This window comes from Martes martes (genome assembly GCF_963455335.1).
Source record: "Martes martes genome assembly, chromosome: 15".
In the NCBI taxonomy this organism is placed as follows: domain Eukaryota; kingdom Metazoa; phylum Chordata; class Mammalia; order Carnivora; family Mustelidae; genus Martes; species Martes martes.
In genome coordinates, this window is record NC_137903.1 from 50,866,519 (window position 1) to 50,894,404 (window position 27,886).

Below are 27,886 nucleotides of genomic sequence, written 5' to 3' on the forward strand. Positions count from 1 at the left end.
TACCATACTCTTTTGATTACTGTAGTGTGTGGTTTATCTTACAATCCGGAATTATGATACCTCTAGCTTTGTTCTTCTTTTCTCAAGATTGCTTTGAATTTTTGAGGTTTTATGGTTTGAATATTTGAGGTTTTATGGTTCCATACTAATTTTAGGATTATTTATTTTACTAATGTAAAAAAAATACTATTGGTATATTGATGGGTATCCCATTGAATCTGTGTATTGCTTTGTGTAATGTGGACATTTTAACAATGTTAATTCTTCCAAACCGTGAACATGGTATAATCCTATTGTAAATAGGATTGTTTTCTTAATTTCTCTTTCTGATAGTTCATTATTAGTGTATAGAAATGCAACAGATCGTTATATTGATTTTGTATCCTGCAATTTTACTTGAATTCTTTTATTTTAATGTGGTTTTGTTGTTGTTGTTGGAGTATTTAGGTTTTTCTACATAGAGGATTATGTCACCTGTGAAGAGTGACAGTTTTACTTCTTGGTTGCCATTTTTTTAAATTTAATTTTATTTTTTCATTGTTCCAAGATTCATTGTTTATGCACCACAGCCAGATATTTTTATCTCTCTCTCTCTCCCCCCCTTGTCTGATTGCTGTAGCTAGGACTTCCAGTATTATGTTGAATAAAAATGATGAGAGTGAATATCCTGTTCTTATTCCTGATTTTAGAGGAAAAACTTTCCATTTTCCACCATTGAGTATGATCTTTTCCATAGGTTTGTGCCATATATGGCCTTTATTATCTTGAGTTATATCCTGTCCAAATCCACAGAGTTTATCATAAATGAAAGTTCAATTTTGTAAAATGCTCTTTCTGCATCTATTGAGATGATCACATGGTTTTTGTTCTTCATTTTGTTAATGTGGCACATTCCCTTGATTGATTTGCTGATATTGAACCATCCCTGGAATAAATCTTCTTGCTTATGGTGAATGATTATTTATAGTATTGTTGAATTTGGTTTGCTAATATTTTGTTGAGAACTTTTGCATCTACTTCAGAGGTTTTGGTTGTAGTTTCTTTTTGTTTTGTTTTATTTTTGTAGTGTCTTTTTTTGGTTTTGGTTTCAGCGCTGTGTATAATGAATTAGAAAGTTTTCCCTTCTCTATTTTTTTGGAATAATTTGAGAATAGGTATTAACTTTTCTTTAAATGTTTGGTAGAATTCATCTGTGAAGCCATCTGGTCCTGGACTTTTGTTTGTTGGGAGGTTGTGTTTTTGTTTTGTTTTGCTTTGTTTTTTTGTTTTTACTGATTCAACTGAATTATTAATAATTGATCTGATTGAGTTTTCTATTTCCTCTAAATTCAGTTTTAGAAGATTGTATGTTTCTAGGAATTTATCCATTTCTTTTAGTTGTTTTAGGTGTTCAATTTGTCGGCATATAATTTATTGCAATAGTCTTCTATAATTCTTTGTATTTCTGTGGTGGTGGTGTAACTTCTCCCACTTCATTTCTAACTTTATTTATTTAAGTTTCCTCTTTTTTTTACGCCATGAGTCTGGCTAAAAGTTTATCAATTTTCTTTATTTTTTCAAAGAACCAGCTCTTTTCTACTTTTAAAATCTCTATTTCATTTATTTCTGCTCTCATTTTTATTTCCTTTTACTAATTTTGGGCTTTGTTTTGTCTTCCTTCTCTAGTAAATTTAGATATAAGTAAAGATTGTTTATTTGAGATTTTTCTTATTTCTTGAGGGAGTCCTGTATCATTATAAACTTCCCTTTTTGTCTTCTCTGTATCGTTCCAATTTTAGTATATGTGCTGCCGAAGCGAGCACTAAACTTCCCTTTTTGAACGGTTTTGCTGCATCCCAAAGATTTTGAACGTTTTTTTTTTTTTTTCCCATTTTCATTTGCCTTTGGGTATTTTTAATTTTCTCTTTCATAGCATGTAGTTCAGCCTCCATGTGTTTGTGTATTCTTGTTTTGTTTGTTTGTTTGTTTGTTTTCCCTTATAATTGACTTCCAGTGTCATACAATTGGGGTCAGAAAAGATGATTGATATGATTTCAATCTTCTTAAATTTGTTGAGACTTGTTTTGTGTCCCAACATGTGATCTTATCCTAGAGAGTATTCCATGTGCACTTGAAAAGGATATGTATCTTGGTGTGTATGGATGGAATGTTTTGTATATATTTGTTAAGTCCATCGGTTCTAATGTGTCATTCAAAGCCTTTGGTTCCTTATTTATTTTCTGTCTGGATAATCTATCCATTGATATAAGTGTGGTGTTAATGTCCCCTATTATTATTGTATTACTATCAGTTTGTCCCTTTATGCCCATTAATATTTGCTTTACCTATTTAGGTGTTCCTATAGTGGGTGCATATATATTTACAGTTTTATATCTTCTGTTGAACTGATTCCTTTATCATGCTCTTCTTTGTCTTTATTACAGTCTTTGTTTTAAAGTCTATTTTGTCTGATATAACTATTAGTACCCCAGTTTTTTTTTCACTTCCATCTGCATTTTTTCCATTCTTTACTTTCAGTCTGTGTCTTTAGGTCTGAAGTGAGTCTCCTGTAGGTGGCTATAAATGGGCTTTGTTTCACCCTATGTCACCCTATGTCTTTTAATTAGAGCATATAGACCATTTACCTGTAATTATTGATATGTGTGTGCTTATTGCTAGTTTGTTAGTTGGCTGGGTTTTTTTTATAGTTTTTTTTTATAGTTCTTCTGTTTCTCCTCCTCTTACTCTCTTATCTTGTAATTACTCTCTTATCTTGTAATTAATGACTTTAGTCTTATTCTTGGATTCCTTTCTCTTTATTTTTTTGTGTGCATCTATTATAGGTTTTCAGTTACCATAGGTTAATTTATAATATCCTAACTATATAGCATTCTATGTTGTTAATAGTTGTTTAAATTCAAACACATTCTGAAAGCACTACATTTTTACTCCTTCCTCTCCACATTTTCTATATGTAATGTCATGTTTTACATATTGCATATAGCATGTTTTTTTTTACCAGTGAAGTTTATTCCTTTCATAATTTTCTTCTATTTTTAAAGAAGTATTTATTCATTTATTTATTTGTCAGAGAGCATGCACAAGCAAGGGGAGTGGCAGGCAGAGAGTAAAGCAGGCTCCACCCTGAGCAAGGATCCCTGGGGTTGTGACTTGGGCCAAAGGCAGATACTTAACTCACTGAGCCATCACATTTGCTTCTAGTAAATATCTTTTCTTTCCCATGTAAAGAAGTTCCTTCAACATTTCTTGTAAGGTCAGATTAATGGTTAAGAACTTTTTTAGATTTTTTTTTTCCAGGAAACTTTAATCTCTCCAATTCTAAATGAGAAACTTGCTGAGTAGAGTTTTCTTGGTTATAGGTTCTTCCCTTCAGCACTTTGAATATATCATGCCCCTTTCTTCTAACCTGCAAAGTTTCTTCTGAAAAATCAGCTCATGATCTCATGGGATTTCCCCTATATATAACTAGTTGCTTTTCCCTTGCTGCTTTTAAGATTTTATCTTCAATTTTTGATGTTTTAATTATTATGTGTCTTGGTACAGACCACCATTGGTTCACCTGGCTTGCAACTCTCTATGCTCCCTGATACCTGCATATCTGTTTCCTTTCCCAGGGTAAGGAAGTTTTCAGCTATTATTTCTTCACATAAATTTTCTGCCCCATTCTCTCCTCTCCTCTTCTTGTGGGACCTCTGTAATGTGAGTGTTAGTATGCTTGATGTTGTTCCAGAGGTTTCTTAATCTGTCCTCATATTTTTACTATCCTTTTTTTCTTTTTGCTGTTCACCTTGGGTGCTTTCTCATACCAAGTTTTCCAGATTACTTATTCATTCTTCTGCATCCTTTAGTCTATTGCTGATTCTCTTTAGTGTATTTTTAATTTCACTTACTCTATCCTTTAACTCTGATTTGTTCTTTTTTATATTTTCTATCTCTCTGTTGAAGTTTCACTAAGTTCATCTACTCTTCTCTCATGTTTGCTTAGCATCGTAAAGACCATTTAAACTCTTTGTCCAGTAGATTGCTTAGCTCCATTTCACTTGGTTCTTTTTCTGAATTTCTGTCTTGTTCTTTGTTTTGGAGCATATTCCTTTATCTCTCCATTCTTTATAACCTCTGTTCTTGTTTCTATGAATTAGGCAAAACGACTACCTCTCCCAGTCTTGATGGAGTGTCCTTGTGTAGGACTGTCTTCTATATAGACTGAATGTTTCTGGTACCTTTGGCTGGCTTGGTGGAGCTGGAGCACTGTGGGTTAGGGGTTTCTTGGTGTGTGCCGTGCAGGAAAGTCTTGGTGGGATGGCTGGAACTGTGGCAAGTGTAAGAAGGTAGATGAACTGTTATGGGTGGATAGCTGTAGTGGTGTGGTCTAGGAACTTATGGCTTTCTTGGCAGCAGGACTATGAGAACACCAAGACTCTGCTATCATCTGATCTATCCATGTTGGGGGGTGGGGAGTAATTAAACAGTGGTGCTTGCCAGCATCTCCCAACCCTAGTGAGAGTTCTAGCAGTTCTCCCACTATTTGGCAGATGCTTTAGGGTTAGTAAATGGATTTCCTTTACGTACAGTCTAGTTGCCCTTTAAACCACTGAGTTTTGTGTTTGTTTTTCTTTGCTGTACCCAGGATCAGGCAAATCTGAGCATGGGCTCTTTAGTGGTATCCTCCATACTGCATTTCATAGCATCAGGAGTGGAGTCCCCATTGTTACTGTGTCTCCTTCTCTCCCACCATTGTCTGTATGGTCTCTCAATCTTCTGTTGTGCAGAAGCTGTTCAATCAGTGCTCAATTCATATTTAGGAGGAATTGCTGTATATGTTGGCATAAATGCAGTGTGTCCATGGGAGTAGATTAGGTCAGGGTCTTCCTATGCTACCATCTTTGACCCTTTCTTTTTCCCCTATGTGTTCATTAGATATGACTAGACCATCTAATTCTTCTTCCAAATAAAAAACCCAATAACCAATAATATCACAGAGACTTTAATTCTAACCATAGAATCTCAATACATACTGAACTGCTAGCAGATTAGTTGTCCAAATACAGATTCTCACAATCCATAAAACCATAAAAAGTTTACCCTCATAGAAGGTTGGTATATATAAGATTGACTTATATATATAATAACTAGGTTAGCAAGCACTCATGTAGAACCAGTTTCTGTTCTAAACACTGTGTACATTAATCTATTATAAGAACCATAGGAAGTAGGAACAATTATTGTCTTCATTTTGCAGATGAAATTGACTTTCCCAAAATCAGTTAATTGTGTATCCAGATTTTGAACTCAACTAGTTTGGCCCCAAAGTCCTTCTTCTTAGCCTCTATGCAGAACTATGAAATATGTGGTATATTAATGTCACACAACAGGGTCATTTATTCTCTAAGAAGTGCATTGTTCTGTTTTTGTCTTGTTTTCATCATTCCTTTATATTGAGCTCATATAATATCCAGTACTTCACTGGAATGCCAAGTGTCACTGTGTATAGTAGATGTCTTATAAATGAGAGACAATAATTAGGAAGTAAATTGATTAGAATAATGTTTAAAATTTTATTATGCTTTTGGGGTAATGAAAATGTCCTCAAACTGATTGTAGTGATAGTTGTACAACTCTGTTAATATAATAAAAACCATTTAATTGTAGCTATTAGTGGATACATTGTATGAAATGTAAGTTATATTTCACTAAAGCTTTTAAATACAAGACAAAACATGGAACGCTGTAATTCATGAGTAAATAACAATGTTTGTTGAAAAAATTATGCTATGCTTTTGCTTGAATTATATGTAATCCAGCCTGGAGGAAATAAGGTTCAGGAAATTGATCATACCAAAGTTTTGAATAGAATATCTCTACATCTTCACATGAATTCAATTTATTATCACCAATGCTAAAACAATTCCCAGTCCATACCTGGCAGGTGGGAGGCATGAATGCTTTCTCCCTCTGTTCCTTGATGGGTCTATTTTCACAAACTCTTTTAAGTCTTGCAAGTCTTCACATCTCCAAGTGAGCTGTGTCCCCTCCCTTCACCTTTTTCATGTAGTTCTAATGATGGATGTTGGTGTGACAGAAAATTGTGGGACTGAGGAACTGGGTTCTGCATGACATGCTTTAAGAAGACAGTAGTGTTCTAGTTCAAACCTGGAGGAGAACAAAGAGTTTGGAAAAGGGACACCCAAATATTAGAGATGTTTAGTCTAAATAAGTCTTGATTGTTAGCTTCATATATTTAAAGAACTGCATTTTGGAAGATAAACTAGATATAGGTAGCTCCAGAGGATAGTTGTATTGTAATAGATGAAAGTTATGCACAGAGGGAATGAAACTGTACAAAACAGGACCCATCCAAATTGCCACCTTTTTAGTCAGAACCACCTTAAAATATTACTTTCAAAAGCTTACACTTTCATATTTGAAGACTGGTTCTACATGGTATGGGAAACCAGAGATGAGGCACACTCACACAAATATCCTGGGTCCAGTTTCACAAGGTACAAATTTGGGAGCCTGAATTAAGATATTTTTGGGTGTGTGTCTAATCCCAGGTATCTTTATAATTAACATCCTTTATATTGGCTGACACAGTGTGAGGTCTCAGATCTTCGTGTGTAAGAGCAGACTAGTTCAAAGCAGCTAATGCTTCTAAGAAACTCCTCAAGAAGGAAAATAAAACATTACACCTTTTTTCTTTGAAGCTGACATCAGCTACTCACAGAGAAGAAATGCTAAACCCTGTAAATAATAGCTATATCTAGTGAGTCTTGGTTTTCCTTGTTGTCAAATATTTTCCCAGATGATGTATTCTAGAAGGACAGTGTAAACAGACTTTTGCAAGAAAAAAAGAACTACGTAGCCCCCAGATGCCGTAAATGAAAATAACTTTGGACTAGGAAGAGAGTGTGTTTTTGAGGTTTTTATTTTAGATCAGGCTGTAAATGGCATATTAAATATGTAGCTTCACACAGCACAGATTCATCAATAAAATGAGGCACTGGAATTAAATCCCTATTTCTCAAACATGGCTTCTTAGACCACTTGTAATCTGAATCATCCAGAGTGCATATAAAATTGTAAAACACGGAACTCCACCTCATACCTACTGATTTAGTATTTCTGGAGGTAAAACTCAGGCATCTGTATTTTCAATGAATAGCCCAGTGTGTTCTGATGCACTTGAATCAGATGGTTACTAATATCCCTTTAATCTTGAGCATTTTCTCATGCAATAATTTTTATTCACTGTGAAGAACTTGGAGTATCTGTCAAGTAAAGATTTGGTCTTGGATCTTAATCTTTATAAAGATGTCTATGGTGACCCATGGTTGGTTTGCTTGGGACCCAGGTGATTTCCAGGATGTAGGCCATTTGGGCAAATTGAAACAAGTTGGTCACTCCATGAGGACTCAGCTATAGTGTTTATTTACTACACTTTATTTATTTATTTATTTATTTATAGTGTTTATTTATAAACACTATAAATAAATAAATTTATTTATTTATAGTGTTTATAAATACCAGGAACCCCTCTGTGCCAGCCACAACTACACAGCTCGCTGATATTATAATTTCCTGGCACTCTGTTAGCAAGGGGTCGAGGAACTTTTGTGCCCTGCTGGTGGGAAAAATCAGTTTGGAAACCACTTTGCCTACTCTGCAGTGCATATGCAGGGCTTCCAGTGAAGATGGGGGTGGGGTGGGGAGGGTTCTTCATTCTCCGAGGAGTTGGCAGGAAGAATTCTATCAGCCATCTGTACAGCTTATAAGATGAGCAAACGTGAGTCATCTCTGCTTCATCAGTGCAAACCACCCATGGGGAGTTCGACCTCCGCCTATTTCTAGAGAGGCATTTAACGAAGACTGACCTAATTCAAGCAAAAATAGGGCTCGATTAGTGTGTGACTAACCTGCTGATTTTTCTAATTACAAAAGAACCTTTCTGCCATGTTTGGTGATTAAATTGCGATGCTTGGTAATGATAAAGTTACACTTTGGTTGTGTTAATACTTCTTCTTCTTCTTCTCTCTCTTTCTCCCTCTCCTATCCATCTCTCCTTTCTAAGAAATTTCTGGGGCTGGTGACCAGTCATGGTGCCTGAAAACCTTCTCTTCATCCCTCTATCTGGCATACCCCCTGCCATTTGGAACTCTGATTACCGCCCAAGGTTAAAGCCACCACTCTCAGTTCAGATCTGAGCAGCAGCTGCTTGTGTCTCATGGAGTCCAGCTCAGGATGCAGAGGTTCTACCACTTTCTGCCTCAGTGGGGGAGTCAAGTGGCCCACCCAGTGCCTGGGACCCTTGTTAGTTCATTCACCTCTCTTTAGTACATATCTGGGAAGGGTTTACTAATTCCACCCAAGAAGCACTTTGGCTGCTACAAGGTGACTTATTTTGAATTGAATCTAAGAAATAAGGAATTATTTAAAACTACACCAAGACTGTTCCCAGTACAATCTATTTATGAAGACCCTCTCTTCCATTTTTATTAAAAATCTGACAGTTACAACAAAGGAAAAGGGCTACACTTATAAAATAAAAGTGAGAAAGAAAAGACAGATTCTCAATACCTGGAAAATAAGAAAGAAAGGCAAGCTGATTGGTCTAGAGCAGAAATATAACAGGGAAATAGAGTCCCTGACAATGGGACTTAGTACTCTTAAGTGAGGACTTCAAATGAAAACAAAGTGGGGACCTCAGCAATGAGTTCACTTCTCCAGAGGCAGACATTTGAGATGTATTTCAGTTTTTGCTTAAGATGTACTCCTGAAAGTTGTTTATGAATCAGTTTCTTATAAACTCAGTCATATTTTTAAACACATAAAGGGACCAATGCTGGGCTTTAATGAGGCAAAGAATAGTTTGATGACCTAAAATAAGTTTAATTTATCTCAACCGCTTGTTCTGATTCTGACAGAAGATTTTCTTATTAGAAAATGAGATGCTTGTATGATTTCTTTTGGTCCTTATCTTGCCCTATGAAAAATACTCTAAAAAAGCCGAATACACGGAGTGACACAGCTGTATGTGCTACTAAGAGAAACACGGACATTATCCTACTGAGAGTCCACTGTGTCTCTTTGAGCAGCAGACAACTGGACAGGGATGACCAGAAGGCTCCACAGTGCTGGTAAAGACCTCTGCCTTCCATGAGGAGGTACAGATATGTGGAGCTGCTGTTGCTCAAATGAATGAAGGATAACGCTCTGGGGCTGAAAAATGTGCCCACCCCCAACAATGTCATCCTAACCCCTGGAACTTGTGAATGTCATCTTACAAGGTAAAAGAGACTTTGGAGATGTGATTAAGTGCTCTTGAGATGGAGAAATTATCCTGGATTATCTGAGTGAACTGATGTAATCACAGTATTTCTTGTGTGAGGAACCCCTCAGAGAAGAAGGCCATGTGAGTCTGGAAGCAGAGGTTGGAGTGAGATATTTTGAAGATGGAAGAAGGGGCCGTAAGCCAAGGGATACAAATGACCACTAGAAGCTGAAAAAGGCAGAGGAAGGAAATCCCCCTCAGAGACTCCAGAAGAAACCGCCCTGATAACACCTTGACCTTAGCTCACTGAAATTGACCCTAGACTTCTGACCTCCAGAACTGTAAGAGGACAAATTTGTATTAAGCCACTAGTTTTTTCTTGTTGTTTTGTTTTGTTTTATAATTTGTTGCAGTAACAAAAAGAAACTCGATGTACCATCTCAATTAACTGGTTCCCTCATTCACTGGAAACCATCAATTTATACATCAGGGTGACATACCAATCATCAAATTCTATCCATTCCTCCCCTAAATGGACTTCATGGTTGTGTCCACTTCTTTCTATCTCTGCTATCACTATCCTATCCTGGGCCCCTCTTGCCAGCTCTACTGTGATGGTTTTTGGGGTTTTTTTCCTCCTTTAAATCCCATTCTCCTCATTTCAGCTGAAGTGTTTTTGTTTTATTTTTACAAATCAGACCATGTCATTCCCACAGTTCCTTTACGCTGGTGGCTGCTCACTGCCCTCAGAATAAAGCCTGGGGGACAAGCAGAGTCACAGGTCAGAGGGCTCCAACCTGCTGCGCTGCACAGAGACAGCTGGGGGTGTGGGCCCTCCTGGGTCCTGCAGCACTGAACTCAGGGATTTCTTCAGGCTGGGGAGGGGCTGAGGTTGAACATGATAAATGAGACTTGTTCTCCAGCCCAAGGGTTCTGCTCTGCACAAGTCCCATCACCATGGTGTGACTTCAAGATTGATGAGGCAAGCCAGCAGAGATGTACCCTGGCACTTCTCCAGATTAACCTACACTAAGAACAGCTTTGGTGTCATGTTTGTGAGTGGAACCTGGAGGAGACAGTGAAGCCTCCAGAGGGTCTGATGTAACCCTCCCTCACTCACATTATCATTTTCAACTGTGTACCCACATTGCTGTGGGGGTGGGGTGGGGAGGAAGCTTGTATTGCAGGATGTCTCAGAGAATATTATTTCTCTGTGGTGTATTACTGACTATGCTGACTTTCCTCTTTATCCTTTAAGCAAACCCAGTTTGGCTTACAGAGGTGATATCTATATTTAGTTTTCTCATGATTTGATACTTGTCATTGCCATTTGCCAACACAGTAGATGCACGAAGGTTAAACTCTGGACATGGTTTTTGAGCTCCCTCATTATGCTCCAGGCTTATCCCTTAACATGTCCTCTCAAAGTTCCACCCTAGAAGTGTAGCAAGCTTTTTTCTCTCATACATCTGCCTGATACTCTCTTCTTCCTTGTGGCCTAGTTGACCCCAGTCATTCTTTAGGCCTCAGCTTAAATACCAGTTCTCTCAGGAAGCCATTTGTGATTCTCTAAGTCACTCCTAGGGGCTGCCATAGTACTCTGAAATTTCCTCACCCCTAACAAGACTATCACTATGGTGCAATGGTTTCTTTGTTAATGGAATTGCCATTAGGTTGTGGACAACTCAAGGCTACTGCTTCACCTAGCTTGTTCATTATTAAAACCCTAGTGCTTGGCACCATAGTACATGATTAACAAATACATTTGCTGAATGAGTGAATGGATATCATAATAATAGCAATAGGTTCACTGAATGTCTGCTACATGATAGGTACCATACCAGGTAGTCAGTGTGTGTGTGTGTGTGTGTGTGTGTGTGTGTGTGTATGAGAGAGAGAGAGAGAGAGAGAGAGAGCGCGATCTCTAATCCTAAATACAACTACACACAGTTGGTCTTGTTATCCTAATTCTACATTTAAAAAAACCAAGGGTTAGAAGCTAAGTACCATGATCAAGTCTGAGGTCACATTATTCAGTGCACAGCTAGAATTTGGACCCAGGTCTGCCTAATAATTCTATGTCAGCATATTCACCCGGCTGTATTTGAGACAACCTTTTCCCCCTCTCACCCCCTCTCCCAGCCATCCACACTATATTTCCATCCAAGTCAAGCCCTCTGATCTGGAGGCAGAGGAAAGCAGTGTTTCTAACATGCCTGTGGACTGGGCATTGATTCCACTCTGCATTTTCAGGCCTGATAGTTTGATCTGTTGAAGCTCTTCCTTTTAATTTCTTTGGTACAGGTAGCTTTGCTTGTCCATGGTCTTTCCCTAGTATCTCCTGAGACTGTTACGCAAGGGAGAGGATGCACAGTGTCCATTAATTCTAGACACAAGAGCAAAGAGCCTCCTTGGGTATTTCTCTTCTTATTTTCTTCTCTTGTTTTTTAGAACGTGGTGGTTTAAGGGTTTCTGGGGCCACCTCAAGAGCCTTCTGTGGCTGGCCAGACTCACAGGAGACCTCTTTGAACTCTGGGAAGCACACATTAGAGTTTTTCCCGAATCCTAAATCCCTCACATATGAAATGGACTAGGACAGAATTGATCCTGAGGCCCTTTCCTGCTCTAACATTCTGGGTTCTATGGTTCCTGTCATTTGAGTGTCAGCAGATGGAGACTATAGTTATTATTTTTATGAGCACATGTGGTCTTGCATGCAGAAAAACCGGGCTCCCTGCTCAGTAGAGAGCCTGCTTCTCCCTTCCTCTCCACTGCTCCTCCTGCTTGTGCTCTCTCTGTCAAATAAATAAAATTAAAAAAAAAATTTAAGTAACCTCTATGCCTAACGTGAGGTTTGAACTCAGATCCCGAGATCAAGAGTTCTGTGCTCCACCAACTGACCCAGCTAGGAGCCTTTACTTTTTCCTTTTTTAAAAAAAATTTTTTTAAGATTTTATTTATTTATTTGACAGAGAGAGATCACAAGTAGGCAGAGAGACAGGCAGAGAGAGATGGAGGAAGCAGGCTCCCCGCCAAGCAGAGAGCCCGATGCAGGGCTCGATCCCAGGACCCTTAGATCATGACCTGAGCTGAACACAGAGGCTTAACTCACTGAGCCACTCGGGTGCCCCTACTTTTTCCTTTTAATAGAGTCATAATCAGCCATTGACACTGAATATACAATTCCCTTACATGTGCTGTTAATTTGTGAGTTGCTTGATAGTTCAAATTATCTTGAATATTGGTGTGTTTATATGTGTACAGTATTTTAATGTCATTAACTTTATTGCTACTTTTGCAATTAGTACCTCCCACTAATGTTTCCCCCATTTTGCTTTTAAATGAATATGGAAATTAGAAGTGAAGAATAAGCAAATTAGGGCTTAATTCTGAGACGAGTGGAGGCATTATTTAAAAATAGGTATATAATAATGATTTGCTTGCTTTTTAAAGTTTAATTTATTCCCTTTCTTAGAAATCTATCTGAGGATCAAATTGTCCCATGTTTCACTGGCAGAAGGGGAAGACACTCACCTGCCACACTCTTCTTGTTGGATTGTATCTCTGTAGGGTTCAGTTCCTCCAGTTTGAGGAATTTACTTTCAAGTGACAACAACGGTACCCAACTTTTATCAAATACCTCTCATGTGGCAGACACTGGCTGTTCTCTTTATGTGCAAAAACTCATTCACTCTGTACAGTAACCCCACGATGTCATTGCTCCAATTCTCCCATTGCAAAGATAAAGAAAGTGATTTTTAAGGCCAAGTGGTTTGCTCAAGGATATACAGTTCAAGAGTGGTGGTTCACAGATTTGAATTTAGTTGGATCTGACTCCAGAACTTGCATTTATAGCCTCAATTCTCTTCCTGTTCCTTGTTGCGTCTTACATTTATGTTGTTCTAGAGCTGACTGCACCTGTGACTAGTCCCAATGTTTTGTGTTCAAGTGCCTAAGGAACTGAAATCTTACTCTCTGGTTTGACAGTTTTCCAGCTTATTAGCAAAAGAACGTGGTCTACTAGGAAAGAAAAGTTTCGTAATATCCCAGAGGCCAAATTTAGGTCAAGGGACATGTTGTGTTAGGGTAACCAGTAGATCCTCAGAAGTATAACACAGAAACTCTGGAGAGAAGTTCAGAGTAGTGTCTATTTTTTTTTTTTTTTGTATGTGTTTCCTAGTACCATTAGCCTGGGAAATACTATGGAACTAAGGTCCCGATTAGAAAGAAACCAAAAAACTCCTCAACCAATGTAATAAACCTCTTACAAACCTATCTTTCCCCAAACCAACTAATCATCCTATAGAAGTATGCAATTGGGTACAAATTATTCTTCAAATTCTGTCTTTCCAACTTCAGTGGTGATGGAAACCATGGAGTTTAAATTATGAGTGGAAAATAAACTCTGAGAGTTGGACAAGATATTAGAGATTTCCAATCCATCTCTGAAGGGCTCTACTGGCCACCCACCATATTTTTGGATGGTTTTAATCCTAAAGAACCCTTACTTTAAAAATCATGTAGGGCTTGAGAAGCCTTTTGATAGAACTGCAGAAATAGAGGATCCATTCTAGAAGCTGGTTTCCATTAAACTAACAGAAGACTAATTCAGATTAAAACAATAGACCCAGCCCTAGGATTATAAGATGGTGTTTCCCCAGGGAGACTCATAAGGAACCACTGGATCTGAAGGCTGCTGCTTCCCTTTTATTAAGGAAGCTATTATGATTAAATGAGGAGAAATACAGGCGGGGGAAGGAATAGATGGTATCTCCTCAAAGTCTTAGGTTGCCTTCTCTTCCCTGCTCTTTCAGAGAAGAGGCTGGTTATAGTCCTAGTCATGAAGCCCTGTGTTCCACATAGATTCCCAGTCTACTTTTAAACTTCTTACCTAAAGATATAATTTCTCTGGTCAGAAAATAACTTGCTCTGGGGTGCCTGAGTGGTTCAATCATTAAGCATCTACCTTCATCTTAGGTCATGATCTCAGGGTCTGGGGATCAAGCCCCATGTTGGGCTCCCTACTCAGTGAGGAGTCTGCTTCTCCCTCTCCCTCTGCCCCTCCCTCCACTCATTCTGTCTCTCTCACTCTCAGATAAATAAAACCTTTAAAAAATAAATAAAAAAGAAAAGGAAATAACTTGTTCAGGGAAGCTGCTTGTCTGGAGCCTATTTTTGTTGCTGTTGTTGTCTCCTCCAAGATAATACTTTTTAAGAAAAGAAAATCTTTTGGGGACAGGGTGTCCTTGAAACTTTGAAAAACTTGGTAGTTCCTCCTGACTAGCTGGGCTGAGCAGATGTCATCCAACTGCAGGACCCGCTGCCCTCCTACCCAGAGAGTTCTGGCGAGGCTTCCCTCCCGAGACCTCCCTTTTTAGGGACCAAAGAAACAGAGTGAGTGAGGGGAATCAGGCCAATTAATTCTTTACAACAAGGTTTTATTTATTCTTTTCTTTGACCACCCCCCCAAAAAAACATTAAAGTTGTTCATCTTTCTTTTATTTTTAATAATTTTCCTTTTGGATCCAAACGAGCATTTATATTACAGGATATCCACCTGGTCAACATGCAGTGCTGAGCTCTGGCTTTAGGAAAGATGCACCGATACTCTGGGCAGGCCAGCACTGGCTGCCATTTAAACACCATTCCTGAAGGGGTGTCAGGTCGGCACCCCACAGTGGACGCTGCCTATGAGGAAGTGTCTCAAGCGTCTTGACTCACTTGTGTTTTGTAATGCAGGTGGCATTTTTAACAGACTAAGGCAGAGCACCCAATTTCCCTCTTGATCCCATCTTACACGCTCCTCCTCTAAGAGTAAAATCAAGGTGGGAATGGCCTGACCTTAGGTCCCAAAGGACAGAGGGCATGGCCTGGACACCCGTTGGTCTACACTTTTGCAATGATATCCTTTGAGACTAGTACCGGTGCACCCTTCATAGTTTGAAATCTCTTCCTGATAAAGCTCATCGTCTGTCCCACTCACCACCCCTCTCCCCTCCCGTGGCACTTGTACTACCAGGAAGACCAGTGAAATCTCTCCGCTATTGGCACTACTATATTGAAGATTTGCTAGAGTCACAGAGATTGTCTTCAGGCTGCTTTAAAGCATGAACCTCCTTTCTCTCCATCTCCCAGGTCTGGAAAATTTGTTCAGGGCTCTATTAATCCTCTGAAGCCTTCAAATCCACTGCCTTTGGTGAGCTTAGCAAGAAGAACTGTTCTGAATCCAGTATCGTGCTAACAAGTATATCCATGATCTAGTGTAAGAGACTATCTCAAGTCATAGAGCTTTGTTTCCTAGGACTAGCTGATGTTTTCCACCTCAACCTTGTCTTTGTTCTATAGCTTGTCTTCTTAGTCTCTGCCCACATTGTCCCAGCTACAAAAATGGCAAGTTGATTTGGTGCATCAGATTTTTCTCCTCCATTTGTTTTTCTGGACGAGTTCCAAATTTTAGACTCAATTTGAGTGGAATTGGACTGTTCTCTGATATCACCAAGAGGGGGGTTCCTCTGTAATTGCAGCACTTAGGGTGGCTTTGTATAAATTTTGGCTTGTTCACAAAACACCAGGATAGAAAAACACTGATTGAAGTTTGGCCTGCAGGCTAAGTATATATCCCCATTGGTAGCCGTTAAAATTGAATGCCTATGTTTTTACTAAATCTGCTGGGATCTGCTTAATGTGATATAATTCCATATCAAATGTAGCTAAGACCAGAACTACTGTATACTTTAATTGGCAGTTAGATTACATTGTTTAGCCCTCATTTCATATTACCCTTATTTTTTTAAAATTGGTTTAATGGCACTTTGAAATTTTGGAGTGTGTTTTTCCTGCACATCCCTTATATGGATTTCTAAAAGACTTCCTTTGGGCAGTAGGTTCCTGTGTGGTACAGGCCATCGCTATAGGAAATCAGACTACTGTAAAGAAAATTGAGTCACCAGATAAGGTCAAATTTGGATTTGGCAGCTGTGATTTAGAACCCTTTCAATTTCGGGGCCCCCCTCTGAGTGAACTGAGGAGGAAGTGGTAGTACCTGGTACAGATTCTACAGATCTGGTTCCAGAATGGAGAGAGCAATCCCTTCTTTCTGACAAACTGGTAGAGCAAAGAGAGACAGAAAAGACTCCTGTTTCAGTGCTGGGGTGGGAAAGAGGTCTTCGTGAGGATCCCAAGCATTAGAGAATGGTTATTTGATCTAAGACTGGCTTAAGTGTCCACAAAAAGAAGATGCCAGAAGCTTTGATCATGAAAACTCAACTTCTTTCCTGCATTTAAGGAAAAAAAAAAAAAGTCTTGATCTTTTTTTAATTAGCAAAAAAGAAGCGGAAGGGAAAATGGGAACAATAGCAGGTGAAATTAAAGCATATCTGGGATTCAGGTTCCATTAGACATGAAGTTTCTCCCCAAAAATGGAAGGTGTATAGCAATGCCAAGAATTTCATAGGTCCTTAGTGGGATTATAAGGAGAGGAGATCTTTCTAAGTTGATTTGTGGAGTCTAAGTACGTTAAATGATGTGATACTAATTGATTTACAAACACTTGACACACCCATGAATTAGCCAAGCATTAGTATTTCAGTTTTCCTAATAAGGGAAATAAAGCACGCAGATGTAATACCTTGCCGAAGGCACAAGTACAGCAGGCTAGGACAGAATTATTTTTGACTCCCAATGATTTTCAATTACCAGATCACCACGCTCTTAAAAATTATATCTTCTTGAGACATAAGCTTTGTATTTATTGGTTAAAGATACCCAGAAAAAGATCTATACCCATTCTATTATTTCCTTGGCTTTTGCTGAGGTTTTCAGGCTGTTTTATGTTAATCTAAGTTATATTTTAAGTCCTTAGAAACAAGAGACAGAGGCTGACTTAGAAGAAGAAAGACAAAACCAAAAAACAAAACAAAACAAAAAAATCAAACCAAAAACTACCAGAGAGAGAAGATGGAACTGTTACCATATCACATCAGATTTTTGGCTCAAATAGATTAGTTTTGATGAAAATTAATTAGAAGGTGATTCAGTAACACTGCAGAGCACACATTTATCCTTCATTGCTATTTTAGAGTGGGTCTATTACAAAAACATCCAAACAAAAAGATCACAAATAAAAATAAACATTGATTCTCCTTACCATTTTTTAAAAATCAGAACTTCTCAACTCTTTCATACCCCCAGAAATAAGAATTTGAACCCCAATCCTGTATTTACATAGTGGCATGGCTTATTATAAAATATTTTTGCATTTAGAAGGTTGAGTTGCTAGGGCCACTCCCACACCCATTTAAAAAATTTTTAATTATTTAACTATTTATTTATTTATTTATTTATTTTAGCACGATGGAAGAGATTGGAAGGAAAATTATGACCAAAATAGAAGGACAATTTGGAAATAGCCCAGCCGTCCACTTGCTTCTGCTGTGAGTCTCATTCAAATTTCTCAACCAACTGACGAGTTTTGTTAAGGGAAGCTTTCCAGGCCCTTTGCACCGGTAGGGACAATCTATGAATCTGTTATCTTTGGCTTGGCGTGATTTCTCTGGGATGCCTAACCTCAGAGGGTCAAAGCAGAAAGGATTTAAGGGAAGAAAAATACAGCTATCAGAATCCAAAGACAGCGTTTTTTATTCCTAGTCTTTTGTCACCTTCCTATCCCAATCCCATCCCAGTGATACGTCTGTGTTCTTCTGACTGACCGAATGACAGCCTGTGATGATTGACAGATCACCCCAGCATGTCTGCAGCTGAGCCCGGGGCTGCAACCAGCAAAGCCAGCAGCTGGACCTCTGTTAGAGTAAAAGGCTACAGTCCACAGGGTGGTTCACCAAAGAAAAAACAAAAGTCAGAAAGAGCTGCGGATACAGGCAGTGCTCATTAAAGTGGCCTCTCTTCTGATCACATCATGCCAAGGCTAGGTGTCCTATGTCCTGAGTTAATTCTGTGTGGCTTTTGTTAAAATAAGAGTCTCCATGTGGAGAGCTCTTTATCCAAACCTAGACCTGGTTCCTCAGGGTGTCCCTGTCTGGAGTTAAACCATCATGCTCTGACTGGCCACGTGCAAGGGGCCCACTTCTCTCTTTTTTTCTTGCCTCACCTGCACCTCTTGGACAGGGGTCAGTGTCTGGGAATCCAGGAAGGAAGAATGGACAGGAAGGGAGAACCTGGTGAGGAAGAGGCTAACCAAGGGCATGGAAAGGCCTCTCCTCACCAGGACTCTTTATGCACACTGACTGGCACCAGGCCTTTGAGGGGCACAAAACATAGCAAACACGCAAATGATAAAAATAGGGTGAAAATTCCTTAACCTGCAAGTCTCATAAAATCCCAGCAAAGTAGATGACCATTGGCTTCCTGCCTATTACACATACGCCTTTTCGTATTACAACCTCATCATGTTTATTATAGCTAGGCTGAGAAATTAAAGAACCTCGGCTTACTCCTGGCTCAACCCACTGAACAATACTCTGTCCAAAAACGAGACGCCCAGATCAGGCTTCGGAAATAGGATGTAATGGAAAACTGAGAACTTTCTTTTAAAAAACCACAATTATTAAATTCTGTTCCATTATGCCAGGAGAGACCTAATTCCCCTGAAGTGGGCTTTCACTGAGTATGCAGACATTTCCTACGCCCCCCTCACTGAGATAGTACTTCACCTGATGCTGTTTCAGATCACTTTGTGGATATTACCTGGTGAGTTCCCAGCTATTTTTAAGAGAATGATGTGTTCCCCACCAGCAGAGACAGGCAGATCAGCAAATAAGCTTAGACTGGGTGGATTTAAAACATTTCAGGAGGTAAGTCAATGATACCATGCAGCAAAACAAAGGCTGGGATGAGAGAACAGAAGGCAGGAGACACTGAGGCTCATCACAAAGGCCAGAGGAGAGATGGGTGTGTGTATGGAAAGAAGACATTGGCTGAATGGTGGAATATGGGGCTTTTTGTGGTCCCAGAGTCAAGAGAGTGTCTAATCCAGAACATCTGGATTTCAGCTTCAGAGAAGTGTTATCAGTGATCTCAGTACCCCACAGGGATGTCAAGTGGGGAGAAGGGAAGCCCAGAGTAGAAATATTCTTCAGCTAGAAGAGTGGACAGACCCATTTTGGGCAGTCATGTTCATGGCTTATGTCAACCGTGGTGGGGCAGGGGGAGGATGCTCAAAGGTACCATCTCTTCATGGTGTAGATAATTCTATCCTGACCCTGGCTCACAGAGTATCTTGGCCTAGAGCTCGACCCCTGTGTCTGAAAGCCTGCTGGCACTCTGCCCTCATGGGGACTGAGAGAGGGAGATACCAAAAGTCTGGAAGTGAAGAGAGGAATATCTAAACAGTATCTGCTCTGCCAGGCGAAATGCCCCCTCCTAGTTAGAACATCTCTCTACCTTGGTTTCTCTTCCTCCTCCTCTTTTTCCCCCATCCCTCCCTCTTTGGAGGGGATGCCAAAGACTTAACTTTAGCAAAGGAAGCCGGCTGTAGAGCTAACCATTCTTCTGAGTGGACCTGTGGTATTCAAGTTTGATCATACTGTATATCTCTAACAGTTTCCATTTTGCTTGGCATTTCTCGAGATGCTGCCAGACTTTCTAATCCAAAGAGAAGCACGGGTTTTCAGATCTCAGGGGGCCTCTTTTCAAGGGAGAGGGAAGAGGCAGAATCTGACACATAGGAAAAGATGTCCTGGTCAGCTATTAGAGGGAAAGGGAAAGATCAGCTTTATTAAGAGGTGGAAGGAAACAGAAGATTATGATACTGAGTTCCGTGATGTAACAGAAAACTGTCTTTTATTTTTTGGTCTTACTAGAATGGTAAATGCAGGCTAAGGGAAAAGAAACCCAGTTTCTTGGTCAGGGGAAATTCAGTGAGAGTTCCTAAGTTCACTGGTTCTAGAAACACCCCAGCAGTTTGTCGGGGGGACTGTCTCTGCAGGGCTGCACACCATGGCATCTGAGACCCCCGGGCTCTTGTGTACAGGAGTTTAAGGAGCTCAGGGGTCCAGGAAGGGTTCCTGGCACAGTGAATTTAGTGTTCATAATGTGGTTTATGGGCAAATCCCATTTCTGGCCCTTGCTCTGCCAGGCTAAATGCCCCCTCCTGTTGAGACAGCGTGAAGAGATCCCTTCCGTTCCTGTTCTCATACCACAGGGCAATAGGCTAGCTGACTCAGAGCGGCTGTCCTGGGGTAGGCCTGTCCCTAGGGAAAGCTGCATTTCTGAGTGGGGAGGAAAACAATTTTGTGCACAGAAAACAGCCCGCTGCCGCACTTTGGCATGAAATGACACTGGTCAGAGGAAACCTTTAAAACAATATGAGGCCCAGCGTCTAAGTCTTATGTAAAGGGCACGCCGGTCCCGCCCATAGTCGCGGGCACATGGTGAGCGGGAGAGGGCAGTGAATGGACAGGTCTGAGGGGAGGAGGCTGCTGTTCTGCCTGTCACCTCCTGCCCTGAGACCAGTTTGCTGTGGGGGCTGCCTGTGGGGCCCGAACCTCCATCCATATCTAGAAGAGAAGGCCGGGCCATGAGCAATGATTCTGCAGCCCCACAGTTAGATTTGGCTTTTCAGGGTTGATGCAACTCTGCCTTAGTTCTATTTTTGACCAAAACAAACCCAAAACTTCAGAAGTAAAAAGAGGCTCCTTCTAAGAAAAATAACAGCCACTCCCTTCTCGTTGCCCAGAGAAGTCTGTCGTGGTGGGAGGAGGACAGAGAGAGGGTTTCGTCATGGTGATCTCAGGCCCGGGGTGGGGCCTGCTCGGGGCCGTGAAGGGAAAGGCGCGCCGGGAACCTTCCTCCAGAGGCTCCTTCCCGCCCCTGGGAGGAGACCCAGGGACGAAGGTGAGGGGTTGGTACCTTTCCACCAGATAGAGGGAGTGGTGTGCCTCCCCGAATGGACAGTCTATACAAGACGAGGACTGATGAGCCAAGAAAGGCTCTTTCTCCCTGCTTCAGAGTTTGGGGGGTGAAGAATGACACAGTGGCCTGAGGCTGTCTTCTGCCCAGCTCTTACTCTGGGAAGAGGAAAAGCCTAGTCACGGGCCTCCGGAAATATTCAGCGCCACGGGGACCCCGGGCTCAGGACATTGGGTGATGAGGCCCCATCAGAGTCTATGTTGCTGGGAGGAGCAGCCCAGGTCTCAGCTGAGGTATATTTACTAATCACCTTCAAAGGCTCAGGACGAACTGACCTTCGCTTAAACTAGCTGCGGAGGGGTCCCGCCTGCCAGGAGGTCCTCGGTACTCAGACGGACTTTCCTGTGGAAGTTTCACATTTCGACCTGCCTGTCTTTCCTCTTTCTAGAAGTCTCTACTAGGTGACGTACGGCCCACCTTGGGTGCATGTGTGCTGCCTTTCCGGGGGTGCAAGGAAGGCTGGACCTCTGGCTCAGGGCCTTGCCGCCCGGCAGAAAGGCCCGCTGCCTCCTGGACCAGCGTCTAGGTTGACATTCGGCCCTAGGTGCTGATACAGCTGGAGGACTGTTCCGCATCCTTCTATACTGGTTGGAAAACAGGCTCTGCCTTGCTTAAGTGCCGCCACTGCACTTCCCCCACCCTCGGGGATCCCTCGTGAGCAGCACCGGCAGGGCTGAGGCCTGGCAGAGCGCGGGGCTCCAGCGGAAAGCCTGGACTTCCACTCACACTGGTAGGTGCTCTGGCCCCAGGCGTTGTTAAATGCTTTTAAAATATCCCCTTCCTGGAGCCCCGGGCGCCTCAGTGAAGCCCGAGGGACCTCCCTGGCCTGTCCTAACACCGTACCTACCGAGTAGCCTGCAGACCTCAGAGACAGCGCCGTCCCTCCCAGCAGCCCTCATCCCTCCATCTCTGTGAGTCTCTCCCCCGGGGTCCGGGCTGCTGGACTATGGCTTTGCTCACCCAGACCAGCCCTTGCTGCTGCTGCCACGGCACCCTGACCCCTTCTTCCACTTCAGCTTTTCCCTCCCAGCCTCCGACCCTTGGCGTCCACTGCTCCGGAGCTTAGCCTGCGCGGCTCTGGTGGAAGCGAGCCCAAGCGGGGAGTGCGTGAGATGCTAGTGTGGTTGCCCCCCACGGCAGTGGTGCTGGCCAAGCAGGAGGAGCTGCTGAGGGAGGGGATCCCGCTCCTGGGGTCTCCGTGACTCCCCAGCGAAGAGCCAGAAGTTTTCCAGGCTTTTCAGGGCAATGGGTGTAGGCACGGGCCGGCTCCATCCCTCCAAGGCTGACAGCAAAGTGGGAAGGGGCAAGGGGGAGCAAAGCCATCCTCTTGTCCCTCCTGCCACGGGAAGACCCCCCCCCCCCCCACCCCCAGCACATTCTCGAATTTCCTTTCCCCAGCAGTGAGGCAGAACTTCGGGCAGGGCCCATCTTGCACAGGGAAGTAAAGCAATTTGGCGGGTCCCATGGGTTTTCCTTCTGTCCCTTCCGTTCTTCTTGGCGGATGATGCGTGGTGTCCTTCTGTCTTCCTCCTCCCTCTTCCTCCCCCCCGGGCAGCACTGGCTTCCCAACTCGGTCTTGGTTTTCTCCGGGTGAGAGAAGAGCATGCATCGGAGGGGGGAGCAGCCTCTAGCACTTGTCGTCTTCTTCCGTGTCACTCAGGAGGTCGCTGACAGCCCCACACATGACGCCCGGCCCGGGCCCCCCACGCCGCCGCCGCCGATAGTGCCCGTTGGGCATCTGCCAGCTGTGCCGCAGCGGCGGTGCGGAGCCGATGGTGTTGGAGCGGCCCAGGCTGGTGGCCACAGCGGCTTCGAAGGTGAGCGTCTCCTCCTCGCCGCAGTCCGAGGCGTGGGAGTCTTCGTGCAGGGCCAGGTAGGGCTCGGAGATGTAGCGCTGTGGGGAGGGGTGCTGGCCCTGCGGGGTGTGCCGGCAGCTGGAAGACTCCACCAGGCTGGCCTCCGTGCTCTCCAGCGCCTGCGAGGCCAGCGGGGAGCCGCCCTCGCTCCCGTCCGCGGGCGGAGAGATGCTCCCGGTGTGGCGCAGAAGGGAGCTGTAGGAGAGGAGGGGCCGAGGCTTGGGGGGGACCGGTGGGAGCTGCCGGCGACTTCGTCTTGGGGTGCTGGTGTCAGAGATGGAGGGGATGGAACTTTCACTCAGGGAACCTGTGCCCTGCAGGGCAGAACAGATATGGCAGGTTAGACGGTGCCCGGCCTGATCCCTACCTGGGGTCCTCTTAAGGGCCCTAAGCCTCCTGCCTGAGCACCCTTGGAGCCTGGGAGAGGGAGGACTGAGCTGCGAGGTCCCCTCCACTTAGGAAGGAGAGATGGAAGGAGGCGGAGAAGCCTCCACTGTGGAGACCCAGGGCATGTGAATGGCAGCAGCAGGCTTGCCAGGTCTGGGCTGGGGCCAGAAACCCTGCATATCTAACATGCTCCCAGGCGCAGCGGGACCACGGAGCAAACACTTAGGGGAGCAAGGATCGGGAAGCTGTATGTACGTAACAAGTGGCACAGTGAAAGAAAGCCTTGCCACTTCGGAGAAAGACAGCTACATGAAAGGTGAATGGATGCGAAGGGGCTGCTGTCTGGGAAATCTTTCCTGGGAGGTGGATCTGAGGGAATGGCAGCTACCTTCCCTCGTCTCCACTTTGCCTTCATGTCTTAAGTGGCTGGTAGAGGTTAACACAGCTTCTCCAACCATGTGCTCAGTCGCTGCTTCAGGCCTTACTTGACCTGCTTACCTGGACCCAAGGGTCCCTGAGCCCAGCGCCGGTCACCGAACTTTTTGGAAGGTGTTTCTCAAGGTATGTGTGACCTAGGAACCACCCACTCAGAAGCTCCTGGGGAAGGAGGGGTTCTTTCAACGGCAGATTTCTGCTTTTCCCCTTCTAGCTGGCCTCCCTACTGAAGAAGAGCCCTCTAGGTCGGGAATATGCAGTTAAAACAAGCTTTTGTGACTGTTCACTAAAATTTGCAAGCCACTGCTCTAGAAGAAACTTCTCAACTGCTTCTAAAGTCTACTGTGGTAGACCCTCCTCCTCCCTTCTGCTCACTGCTTGGAGAGGGGGTCTCCCAGCTGGACGCCCAAGCCTTGATGAGAGTTCGGGCTGGGGAGGGAGGAGGAAAGCAGGTCGAGACAATGTTTTCACATAGCTCTGGTAGTGATTTCTTAGGCAGGGGCTGGAAAGAGAAGGGGGGGCTTCTTCTTGGGATGGCCAGAAGCTGGGTAAATGATGTTGAACTGATCCAAATGATAAATCCTGCGCTGAGAAATGAATCACCACTGAAACTGGGGCCAAGGGTCACGCAACTGGTCAAAGAAACTTTTCTGGCTAAAAGTGATCCTTCCCTCCTAAATCTGGCTGAGACGTTGGTGAACTGGTGACTTTGTACCTCTGGTTTCTGAGGACTGAGATGGAATGACCTCTAGATACTATTGTCTTTCTTGGGGGAACTACCTGGTTTCCTGTGAATTTATTTCCTTTGTGAGTACACAAGTAGGAAGCAGCTACTTTCCACGAACAATGGGTACAGTTTCCTGTGAAACCAAGGTCTGTGTGGGTGCCGGATGCCCACATTTTGTACTTAATGTTAACAGACCACCCCTCCCTGTCCTTCTACAGGGCCTCCACTTCCTGTCCATACTCACCGGTCTGTTGGGGGTCTGTGACCTGCCCTCACTGGGAGACCTGGACTGCTGGCGCTCCGGGGATTCCCAGTCGGCCTGGGTCCCTCGTTCCTCTGAGTTGCAGCGGGAGACATCGGGAGAGAGAAGATGCTTTCGCTCTTTCGACCGTCCCCGCTCTCTGCCCCCTGAGCGGTGGGTGTCAGACTTGTGGCCTGGGAGAGATGACAAAAACACCTGATCACAACTCTACCCATACTGGCCTCTGAACATGAAGAGATGTCACGTGGCCTGGGTCAGACTGGGCCCCTGAGGAATCCTAGCTTCTCCAGGCATGTCAACAGGTGATTCCCTTTTGTGAAGAGGAAAGTGCGCAAGTTGCCATTGGAAATGTATATATGCCAAAGGATGCGCTTGGTTCTCTTCTGCTTCTGTTTACGCTAGACACAATCAAGATAGAATCTTTGCCAACAAGATGGCCCATTCTCTATGTCCTAAACATGTGTGCGTAACTTTTGGGGAGGGGTAAGGAAGATGGCATCAGTAAAGGGATGGAGGTCAAAGGGTTCAGTCCCATTGAGGATGTCTGGTCCCATGTCTGCCATTTATTGCATATATATGTATCCCTGTGATATAGGCATGTCACTGCTTTTTGATCTGTTTCCTCACCTAGTAAAATAGAAACCATTAGAAAATCATAAGAATGCTTCAAATCCTATCAGGATGACCCTTTTCCTTAAAAAAAAAACAAAACTCATAAACCTAAAAAAAATTCCAGGTAGCACTATTGGGGTTGAAGCAGAGTTGGCAGTAAGAGCCCAGCCCTTGCCAGGAATGTGTTAGAGACCCCCTAAGGCGGGGCACCTGGGGGGCTAAGTTGGTTAAGCAGCTGCCTTCGGCTCACGTCATGATCCTGGGAGGGCTGCCTTCTCCCTCAGCCCGCCACTCTGCCTACTTGTGCTCTCTCTCTGTCAAATAAGATCTTAAAAAAAAAAGAAAAAAGAAACAAGAAACTCCCTAAGGAACCCCAGTACTTTTGCAGGTCCTTCGAAAAATCTGTTTTTTAAATCATTGAAGTATAATTAAAATACAAGGTTATATTAGTTTCAGATGTACCACAGAATTGATTCAACAGTTCTATACATTTTAATGATGTCTATAGTCCTACTCTGAAAGAAAGAAATTTCAGCCTTTATGAGGAATATAGAAGACTCTGTTCCAGGATAAGTCAGATAGGGAATGCTTTCCGGTGACAAGGGTTCTTTTCTTTTCTTTTCTTTTTTTTTTTTTTTTTTTTTAAGATTTTATTTATTTATTTGACAGACAGAGATCACAAGTAGGCAGAGAGGCAGGCAGAGTGGGAGGAGGAAGCAGGCTCCCTGCTGAGCAGAGAGCCCAATATGGGGCTTGATCCCAGGACCCTGAGATCATGACCTGAGCCGAAAGCAGAGGCCTTAATCCCCTGAGCCACCCAGGCGCCCCGAGTGTTCCTTCTTCCCTTGCTCTCCTCAACCTGTGTTCTTACCTGAATGCTGCCCAGTGATTTTCAGTTCGTGTTAGAATTGCTCATCAGTGCAAGAACCAGAAAAGAGGTGAACAGAGAAGACCCCCTCACCTGAGTCAGAATTCAGGCGATGAGCTGACAGCCTCAGCGAGGAGTGGTAACTCCGACGACGTGACTTGTAGGTGTTTTCACTGCTTCTCTCCATGGAGAATTCCTCCAGCCATGAGGAATTTGAACGCTTATCCCGAATCGTAGAAAATGAACGTCTCATGGAGCTGGAATCTGTCACCACCTGGAAACAGGAGCCCCGGGAGGAACATAAAATCTGGGTTAATTACGGAAAATGTCTAAAAGTAAGGAATAAGTGAGATAGAGATTGTTGAAGATTGCAAACTGTAACCTTCCTTGAATCCCTCTTGCTCAGACCTTAGCCGGTGGCAAGTGTCCTATGCTATGTTAACTGGACTTATCCAGGGCCTTTTTTTCATGCTCTGGAAAGCAAGCAGCTAAGTGTACAGTGAAAGCTTCCCCCTAGAGTCCTCTACCATAGTGACCCAGCCAGGACCTGCAGTGAAACTTGAGCCACTTTGAAATATGTGAGGGAATTGATCACGAAGTCTGCACCATGAAAGAAGCATAACTTTGCCTTTAATCTGTTGCTCTCAACAGGGAAGACTGTGCCATGTAGCCCAGGAGCTCAAGAGAGCATGCAGCTGGGAGGCATCTAAGAATGCATTGCTGTCTATCATCCATCCCCTCTGCCCCCCAGCCCCACCTTAAACGTTGGCATCTTGATTTGCCACAGATGTTAAAACAGATCCACAAAAACTTCTTGTCTCTGTCGAAACTTGATGTAAGACAGACAGACAGAAAAAAGAAGCCAGGAAAACAGACAAAGAAATGAGGCGTGGCCTGCACTGGTTAGGACAGACGGTCCTGACACAGAGCTGTGTGTAAGTAATTGCATATGTGCTGGGGAAGCCAAGAAAGGTGGAAAGGGGAGGCGGAAACCACAGGGAAAATCCTGGAAAATATTTCTTGCATGGCTGGTTGAGTCTTGAGAATGTTGAGCCCATCCGGAAGGGATCACACCGTTTTGCTGGCTAGACTTTTAGGGTTTGGACTTCACTGAAAACACATCGCAGCGAGACGGGCTCTAAACAGAAGGCCCATGAGCCAGATTTTGCTTATACGGAAAGGATGGGGACTAGCTGAGGGCTCACCTGAAAATATCAGATGATTTTTCATAACCCACCAATTCAATACAGTCCAGGATGCCACTACACATGGTAGGTGGTGATAGCTTTTTACCTGGGGATCCACAGTCAGGCGTGGCATAGAGGATGCCCTCCCAGATCCCGTATGCTCCTGGGTGTCCGAAGGAAGGTAGATGCCATGGTTAGAGGACTGCACGCTTTTTAATTCACTAACCTCTGGCTCCTGGAAATAAACACACAGCCAAGCTTGTGGGACTTGGTTCCATCTCATTGCTTCTCACCTCCAGCGGATGATTCTGCCTCCTCCATAACAAGAATGGCTTTTGGAAGAGAGACTTGCCCCTTTA

The 27,886-nt window shown here is 43.2% G+C and overlaps 1 protein-coding gene across 3 annotated transcripts in view; it reads right to left on the bottom strand.

The window, feature by feature from the left end:
• Positions 1-22,820: 22,820 nt before the first annotated feature.
• The window catches only part of CACNA1E (calcium voltage-gated channel subunit alpha1 E), a gene marked incomplete at both ends in the record, with an annotated part of 378,613 nt that continues 373,547 nt past the window's right edge, over positions 22,821-27,886 (bottom strand). For 2 of the 3 annotated variants that reach the window (XM_080824815.1, XM_080824814.1), the window contains 3 exons: positions 22,821-23,363; positions 24,843-25,033; positions 26,434-26,614. In XM_080824815.1, coding sequence (XP_080680941.1) covers positions 22,821-23,363; positions 24,843-25,033; positions 26,434-26,614 — 915 coding nt within the window. Of the gene's footprint in view, positions 23,364-24,842; positions 25,034-26,433; positions 26,615-27,633; positions 27,763-27,886 lie in introns of all 3 variants that reach the window. The other variant, XM_080824813.1, reaches the window with a different exon arrangement.